Genomic DNA, 8,852 nt, shown 5'->3' with positions numbered 1-8,852 from the left:
GAATCTCATAGCGTACATCCAGTGAAATCAAGTACAGAATCGAAAACTCATGTCAATTAAGGCAAGCTAACCTACAAACCACATAGATCAGCAGGGAATTAACAGACTTCTATGCTTCACTAAACACCTTGGTCACAGGCCATTGCACAGAAAACACAACCACCAGCTTGCAAACCTCTCCCTCCCACTCATCCAAGAGGAGAAGCAGTCATTAGATTTCCAATCTCAGCCGAGGAGATTCATACGGGAATCTGGGAAGTCACCAATGATTAACCAGCCAAATTCTACAAAGTCTTGCTTCCTAAACTAACATTTCTCCATATTAAAATTCTTCCACCACACTGAAGAAACATCATAGGTATCTTCCACAATCACATTAACAATCCTACCCCTTGGCTCATTTCATAGACCCATCACTGCTCAACACCAAGTACAAAATACTGACTCAGGTTCTAACACTAAGCTGGACACAGTCTCATCAGGCTTAGTCCATGCTGATCAATCAGGGCTATCTCTCAAACTAACAGTAGATGCTTATTCAATGTAATGTACCACCAACACCTCTGCCCTAGTACTCTCCCAAGAACCATGGAAGGCATTTGATCAAGTGAAGTGGGAATCCCTGCTCAATATACTCAGCCAGCATGTTCAACAAATGGATTAATATCCTATACATGAACCCAAATCTGCCTTCTGCACCAATGGCCTCAGCTTCCCCACATTCTCCCCTCCCAATGGGGGACCAGGTAAATTCATTATTCTGCACAAAAATAAAACACTTTCTCTCCCCCCACCCCCAACCATTATACAAACAGATTTAAATTGCTGGAACAACCTGCCCATATCATTCCTGGGAAGAAGAAAGTTCAAAGTTCAGTAAATAAAAATACTCAAATGAGAATTTCAAAACAGGATAGCATTAGGTAGATGTAAGTTTTATTTACAAATAAACAGAAATTAAACAGAAAATACAAGGATTTAAGATTCCGTGACCCTCAAACAGGTTTCTATTATAAAAAAATCTACATGTATGGAAGTTGCTCACTTCATTCATATTTATTTGAATACAAATAACTATGCGTAAGTAGTCTCCAATACAAAGCTTCAGGTTTATTTTTTATACACATCAGTAGGTAATTTTAGAACGCACCTGAAGTACGATGGAAAGGTCTAATCTTATGGGCAGTACAGTTATTAGAACTCATGTGCAAATAGTCTGTTTAAAATGCCCCGTTCACAAAGTGTTTAGAATGTACTACTAATATCCAAGATTATTTTACATTTCATAAGGCCAGCAAATTGGTTTGTACAGGGTACTTAGCTCATTTGAAAACTATCAATTGTTCCTGTAATGTTTAAATATTATTCTAAACCCTTGGTACCTGCATTATGTTTCTCAACATGTTAGATTTTTACATATGTAATGAGAACTAGTTTTATAATAGACAAATGTAGACTTTAAGATAATATATGTAGTCTTAAATCCAACTGTATATAAAGTCCCATGGCCTCAAACACAATAGCACTTCACCTTCCAATAATAAAATGATGAAAAAAATAAACTTTCACTATTGTATGCAATAGATTTAAGTGAATAGAAAAAAAGATGTACAAGAAAAGAAAAATATTTTGCAGTGCAAATTAAGTTCTTATGGTTTAGCCTTCCTGACCAAAGTCATTTGTGAATTTCTTCAATTTCCTCAGATCCTCGTCATTAACAGTTGGTTTTATGCTTGCTAACGATTGCACCATGTCAGGCTGTTGAAGAAAATGGAAGGGGAAAATGATAAAGCACAGATACAGACTGGCACAAACAATAATCTCTGCAGATAAGACTTTCTTCAGATACCAAGTTATTGTTAAATTGCAATTTTTAGGAGACTTTCACCTGCATTCTACTAAACTGCTAGAATTGACCAAAGTTCTTTGTAAAGCTGTTACGTTTCCAACATTTGTTTTTATAATTTTAATAGGAATTGAATTATTAAAGTACTCGACAGAATACTTCCTATGCTTTTAAAAAAAAGTATTCTCAAAATTTGTAGAGATTCAATCTAAGGGCAACAAATATTTCTATTACTGCACATATAAAAGGGTAAGAAAAACACAGGCATTTTACCTTAAAAGTTATCCCCATAAAACTACACTACTTGTTGAGACATGCTTCTCCATCATACCTGGCTTTCCTTTATTCTCCCAGACTGATACAGCTGTATCAAACACTGTACAAATGAGGACTAAGTGGAACTCCATTTCTTTCATGTTCTCTGCAGAGAGTATGACCAACATCAAATAGCAAGCAGAAACGCTCCTACTGCCTGTAGGATTGTGTGTTAATTAATGGCTGGAAGTCAACATTTCAGAGCACAGGATTGGCTAATGCAATACTGTGGGCTCAAAGAGCGCATGCACACTATATCCAAAACTAGCACTGCACAATTGGTGAGAAGCCAGATGTGACTGAAAGAGCTGAGCTCACCATCTCAAGTGGCAATCACGAGACCAAGGGGCAAAAACAGTGACTGAATAGTTTACAAGATGGATATGGATAAGGAAAACTATTTGGCCTATTCTATCTCATTCATTTGGAAAGAATCTCAGTTTCCACATTAAAGTACCTTGCTGTTTCTTTAATGATTCCAGGGGTTTTGCCTTCATTAGCTTACCTAGATATTAATTTTACACGATCATTTTTTTGTGAACTTCCCAATACTGGTCCTAAATTAGCATAAATACGTTCCTGTGAAGCGCCCCAAAATGTTTTACTATGTTAAATGCACTATATAAATGCAAGCTGTTGTTCATTGGTTTGAACTTGTACCTCCTTGTCCTATTGTCAGCTTAATCTGAAATCGTGGTCCAGATTTACCTTTTCTATACCATCAACTACCTTGTATATCTGAGATCCCCTTTCAGTTGCCTCTTTTCAAGTTTTGAAAGGCCATGGCTCTCCAGCTTTTATAGATTCTACGGCTCAGTTTTGTGCCTTTGTGTCACTTCCAATATTCAAGTTGTGGTCTGACTAGAGCACTATATAGTTTAAGCATGACTTTCTCTGATTTGTATTCCATTATTTTACTAAGCAGTTCAGCAATTTATTTGCTTGTTGAATACTGCTCTGCAGTGGTAGTAAAATCTCATGCATGCTTGTGTACAGTGGTCCTAAAGCATTGCAAAAGGCCGAAGTCAACACTGAGCACTTCAGGAATTGAACAAAACACAAGGCCGAGACTAGTAAGACAGAAGATGCGTGTGACAGGGGTCCTGAAAAAATGTCAGTGAGGAACATGGAAAATTTGCATATCTATAGTCCCTAAAATGGTGAGAATTTTAAAAGGGAGAAGTAACGGGGAAATGGAAAATTCCTGGCACCCAAAGTTTTGGCTTTTTTGAGGGATGTGATTAATTCTTTTCATCATGAAATACAGTCAGTTTGTGAAAAGTAGGCTTGCCTTTATGCAGCACCTGATCATATCTCAAAATATCTCACAGCACTTTATATACAATAATTACTTTAAGATGCGAGTAATGGGGGCAAACACACAGCCATTGTGTCATTTTTGACTGGCTCAAATTTCATATTTACTAAAAAGTAACCAATTAGCATGCTTCACATCCTATGCTTATTACATAGAATGTACAGCACAGAAACAGGCCATTCAGCTCCACATGAGCCTCCTCCCTCCCTACTTCATCTAGCCCTATCAGCATATCCTTCTATTCCTTTCTCCCTCATGTATTTATCTAGCTTCCCCTTAAATATATCTATGCTAGTCACTTCAACTACTCCTTGTAGTAGAGTTCCACATTCTAACCACTCTCTTGGTAAAGAAGTTTCTCCTGAATTCCTTATTGGATTAATTAGTGACTATCTTATACTTATGGTCCCTGGTTCTGGTCTCCCCCGCAAGCCAGCTGCCAAATTATTATAGATAGATATTGCAAACTCTTTCAATAAGATTCTTTTGGATAGCCATGGTTTTAAACACTTAATCTTCTTGACATGCTATGAGAGGGGGGACTATAAACAACCAGAGATCTATCACAGGCTAAGGCATAATAGTAAGTTCTGTAAAAATAAAGACCACTTGCCATGGAGACTACAGGTTCCAGAAGCTTATCCCCTGGAACATCGATCCACGTCATCTCCAAAGCATTGGGATCACCAGGTGAACATGGGGTTAGGAGGTCATCCATAATCACAGATGGATCTTCAGGTGAAGGACCTCTGACCTACAAGTTTTTAAAAAATGGCAATCTATACTTATCTAATATGCTGCAAGTTAACAATATGTCTAACATTATAAACTTGTAATGCTGCATCTATACAGTGGCTAGAGTAGAAATGTTAACAGGGCAAAATCTCTACGCAACAAGCAAAATACTGCGGAAATCTGAAATAAAAACAGAAAATGCTGGAAACACTCAGCAGTCAGGTAGCATCTGTGGAGAAAGAAACAGAGTTAACATTTCAGGTCAATGACCTTTCATCAGAACTAGCTGCTAGCCTATAGTAGTCAATTGCTGAGATGTTATGTGTTTCTGCAACCACTATTTCAGAACAGTTCTAAGACAGACATCTCAGGCCCTAACTTAAGATTGCTATGACTGCTAAACTTGATACGTCATAACTAACAATAAACAAAATTTATTTTGATTGGGCCAAGTCTGAACAGTAGAAATTACCTATTTCTGTTCAAACAATTCATCAAATAGTATTCACATTGGTGAGATGCTATGACCTAACCACAGAAATATGTATGTAAACATGGAGCATTCTAACAGTGAGCTATCACATGCGGCAGAATTTTGTGAATACAAATTTTGTTGCTTTGAATTGCAATAAAAATACTCATTAAATTTTAGCATTCTAATTTTTTTTCAAAAACTAACATTCTGAATTCATGTGCTTTCTCATAATAATCGATAATAATTAGAATTTAGTGGAGTTTAATGGAACAGCATGTTGGTGCATTACTCGGCTGCGACAAAATGGTAGATGCATTCTGCCCATAATTTCCTACACAGCAAATTCCTTCTCAAATCTTTTGTCAAAATACTAAGCAAAGGCTACAATAACTAATATGTCTAGAGTGCGCCTACACAAGAAAAGCACCTGTGCACATTACAGTGCCGAGGACGTAAGTGGCTACCAAGCAGGAGATAAATGGAAACTTAATGGGGATTAGGGAGGATAAAAGCCTGGTCAAAGAGAAGGGTTTTAGGAGATCCTTGAAAACGTGAGAGGAAGAAGCTAATGTTTCAATGGTGAAAGAAAGCAGCTGTGGCAACTGATCAGATGTGGGGGTTGAGCAAGATGCCTAGGCTTCTAACCTCCAGACTTAGCCTTAGGTGGCAGTGGGAGTTTGATTAGAGTCCAGACCAGGGCAGATAGGTGCTGGCTTGAATTGAAGGGAATGAATTCAATTTAACCAAACAGGAAGCTGGAAAAAATTGAGATTTATCTTAATATCTGATAGACAACTGGGAGTTTAGCAACAGTCTAGGACTCAATAGTAGAGGCAGAGGGGTAAAGCTGGGTATCGATGGTGCATGTGTAAAAACTGAATCATTTGGATGATGTCACCAAATGTAGCTTTGTAAATGAAGAGGAGGAGGGGTAAGGAATGGAGCTCTACGGCATACCAGCGCAATGTGCGAATACAGGAAGGGAAACCATTAGAGGAGATGCAATCCTTTTGTTGCAACAAATATGAGTGCTAAAAAATGGACAGCAGAGGAGAAGGGTTGGAGGCAAGGCAGCTCCTCATTGAAAGAGAATGTGGACGTGAAGCAAAAAAAAGGGCGGACGACTCATTTTGGGCACTATTCTCCAATTTCTAGCAGCTGATACACATAAGTCAGAGTTAACACCTATGAAGAAATGGGTCATGGCAATGAGAGCTGTCACCTTCAAAGATTTGTGTAAATACATCCCTCAGGTTCTCTACGCACATACGAATTAAGAGCAGGAGTAGGCCATTCGGCCCCTCCAGCCTGCTCTGCCATTTGGTAAGATCATGGCTGATCTGATTGTGACCTCAACCCTACTTTCCCGTCTGCCTACTATAACCGTTGACTCCCTTGTTAATCAGGAATCTATCTAACTCAGCCTTAAAAATATTCAATGACCCTGCCTCCACCGCTCTGAGGAAGGGAGTTCCACAGACTCACGACCCTCAGAGAAAAAAATTCTCCTCATCTCCGTCTTAAATGGGAGACCCCTTATTTTTAAACTGTGGCCCCTAGTTCTAGTCTCTCCCACAAGGGGAAACATCCTCTCATCATCTACCCTTTCTAGTCCCCTCAGGATCTTATATGTTTCAATAAGATCACCTTTCATTCTTTTAAACTCCAGAGTATATGGGCCCAACTTGTCCAACCTTTCCTCATAAGATAACCCCCTCATCCCAGGAATCAGTTGAATGAACCTTCTCTGAACCGCCTCCAAAGCAAGTATGTCCTTTCTTAAATAAGGAGACCAAAACTGTACACAGTATTCTAGATGTGGTCTCACCAATGCAGTGTACAACTGTAGCAAAATATCTCTACTTTTATATTCCATTCCCCTTGCAATAAATGACAATATTCCATTTGCCTTCCTAATCACTTGCTGTACCTGCATACCAACTTTTTGTGATTCATGTACTAGGACACCCAGATCCCTCTGTACCGCAGAGTTCTCCAATCTCTCTCCATTTAAATAACATACTGCTTTTCTATTCCTCCTGCCAAAGTGGACGAGTTCACATTTTCTCACATTATACTCCATCTGCCAAATTTTTGCCCACTCACTTAACCTATCTATATCCCTTTGCAGACTCCTTATGTCCTCTTCACAACTTACGTTCCTACCTACCTTTGTCATCAGCAAATTTAGCAACCATACATTCGGTCCCTTCATCCAAGTCATTGATATAGATTGTAAATAGCTGAGGCCCAAGCACCGATCCCTGTGGCATTCCACTCGTTACATCTTGCCACGCTGAAAATGACCCATTTATGCCTACACTCTGTTTCCTGTTAGCTAACTAATCCTTTGTCCATGCTAATATGTTACCCCCTACATCGTGAGCTCTTACTTTGTGTGGTAGCCTTTGATGTGGCACCTTGTCAAAAGCCTTCTGAAATCCAAGTACACCACATCCACAGGATCCCCTTTATCCATGTTGCTTGTTACTTCCTCAAAGGACTCTAATAAATTAGTCAAACACAATTTCCCTTTCAGAAAGCCGTGCTGACTCTGCCTGATTGCATTGAGATTTTCTAAGTGCCCTGCTATAACCTCCTTAATAGATTCTAGCATTTTCCCTATGACAGATGTTAAGCTAACAGGCCTGTAGTTTCCTGCTTTCTGTCCCCCTCCTTTCTTGAATAGAGGAGTTACATTCGCTGTTTTCCAATCTGATGGGACCCTTCTAGAATCTAGGGAATTTTGGAAAATTAATACCAATGCATCTACTATCTCTGCAGTCACTTCCTTTAAGACCCTAGGATGAAGTCCATCAGGTCCTGGGGACTTGTCAGCTTTTAGTTCTAATACTTTTTTCAAAACTCTTTCCCTGGTGATTGTAAATGTTTTAAGTTCCTTTCCCTTTCACCTCTTGATTCACAATTATTTCTGGCATGTTACTTGTATCCTCTAAAGTGAAGATCGACGCAAAATATCTGTTCAATTCATCTGCGGTTTCCTTATTCTCCATTATTAATTCCACAGACTCTCTTTTGAGGACCAACGCTCACTTTACTTACTCTTTTCCTTTTTAAATTTCTAGCTAGCTTTCTTTCGTATTCTAATTTCTCCCTCATTATTCTTTTAGTCATTCTTTGCTGTTTTTTATATTCTGACCAATCTTGTGGCCTGCCACTATTCTTCACGGAATTGTATGCTTTTTCTTTCAATTTGATACTATCTTTAACTTCCTTAGTTAGTCACAGATGGTACGTCCTTCCCCTGGAGTCTTTCTTCCTCACTGGAATGTATCTTTGAGTGTGTTATGAAATATCATTACATGTCTGCCACTGCATCTCTACTGACCTATCCCTTAACCTAAGTTCCCAGTTCACTTTAGCCAGCTGTTTCCATGCCCTCATAATTGCCCTTATTTAAGTTTAAAACACCAGTCTTAGACTTAGTCTTCTTGCCCTCAAATTGAATGTGAAATTCAATCATATCTGTCCTGCAGTCCCTTTAAAATTGTACCATTTAGTTTATATTGCCTCTCCTCATTCTTCCAACCAAAATGTATTACTTTTGCTTAATGTAATTTCTTTACAATTATCTGTCAATAGAATGGCTAACTCTTCCCTGAAAATTACTGCACTCTATTTTGGTGGTACCGTACCTTCTTGAAATGAGTAGCTGACTGAACCTTCCTGACTGGCTGCATCAAAGCATCTCGTACTATGACACTGATGTCAGCTCCAGAATACCCATCTGTTTTCTTTGCCAGTATCCGATAATCTTCATCTGACAGACTGTTTTGCGTAGTTCCGAGGTGCAATCTAAACATTGCAGCACGAGCAGCCTGCTCAGGTAATGGAATGTAGATGCGTTTCTCAAATCTGGAAAACAGTTTCAGTATAAGAAAGAAATTATGTTATGCCAAAGGCACCAGTGAGAGTGAGGTGCATTAACTACCTTACCAGTGCCAACACAATTTGGTTAGCAGTGGTGGTGATCACTTCCTGTAAAACTGAGTATCATTATGCATGCAGAGATGTGAGACTATCTGCATAATCCCATCCACGGGATCAAATCTATATATCAGCACTGTTTTACTAAGTTGGGGGTGAGGGGTTGAATTCACATTGGTAAGTGGTTAGACAGGACTCAATGCACATGATCATTT

The 8,852-nt window shown here is 38.9% G+C and overlaps 1 protein-coding gene across 1 annotated transcript in view; it reads right to left on the bottom strand.

Annotated features, from left to right (window-relative positions):
* Nucleotides 1-919: 919 nt before the first annotated feature.
* The window catches only part of LOC137339830 (vacuolar protein sorting-associated protein 4B-like), a 31,532-nt gene continuing 23,599 nt past the window's right edge, over nt 920-8,852 (bottom strand). The window contains exons 9-11 of the mRNA XM_068001927.1: nt 8,346-8,565; nt 4,093-4,233; nt 920-1,758 (exon numbers count right to left, since the gene is read on the bottom strand). Of these exons, the coding sequence (XP_067858028.1) occupies nt 1,657-1,758; nt 4,093-4,233; nt 8,346-8,565 (463 nt within the window). The 3' untranslated portion in view covers nt 920-1,656. The remainder of the gene's footprint in view (nt 1,759-4,092; nt 4,234-8,345; nt 8,566-8,852) is intronic.

This window comes from Heptranchias perlo, chromosome 2, assembly GCF_035084215.1.
Source record: "Heptranchias perlo isolate sHepPer1 chromosome 2, sHepPer1.hap1, whole genome shotgun sequence".
Taxonomy (NCBI): Eukaryota; Metazoa; Chordata; class Chondrichthyes; order Hexanchiformes; family Hexanchidae; genus Heptranchias; species Heptranchias perlo.
Note: the sequence above shows the minus strand (reverse complement) of the source record. Positions and strands in the feature narration are given on the sequence as shown.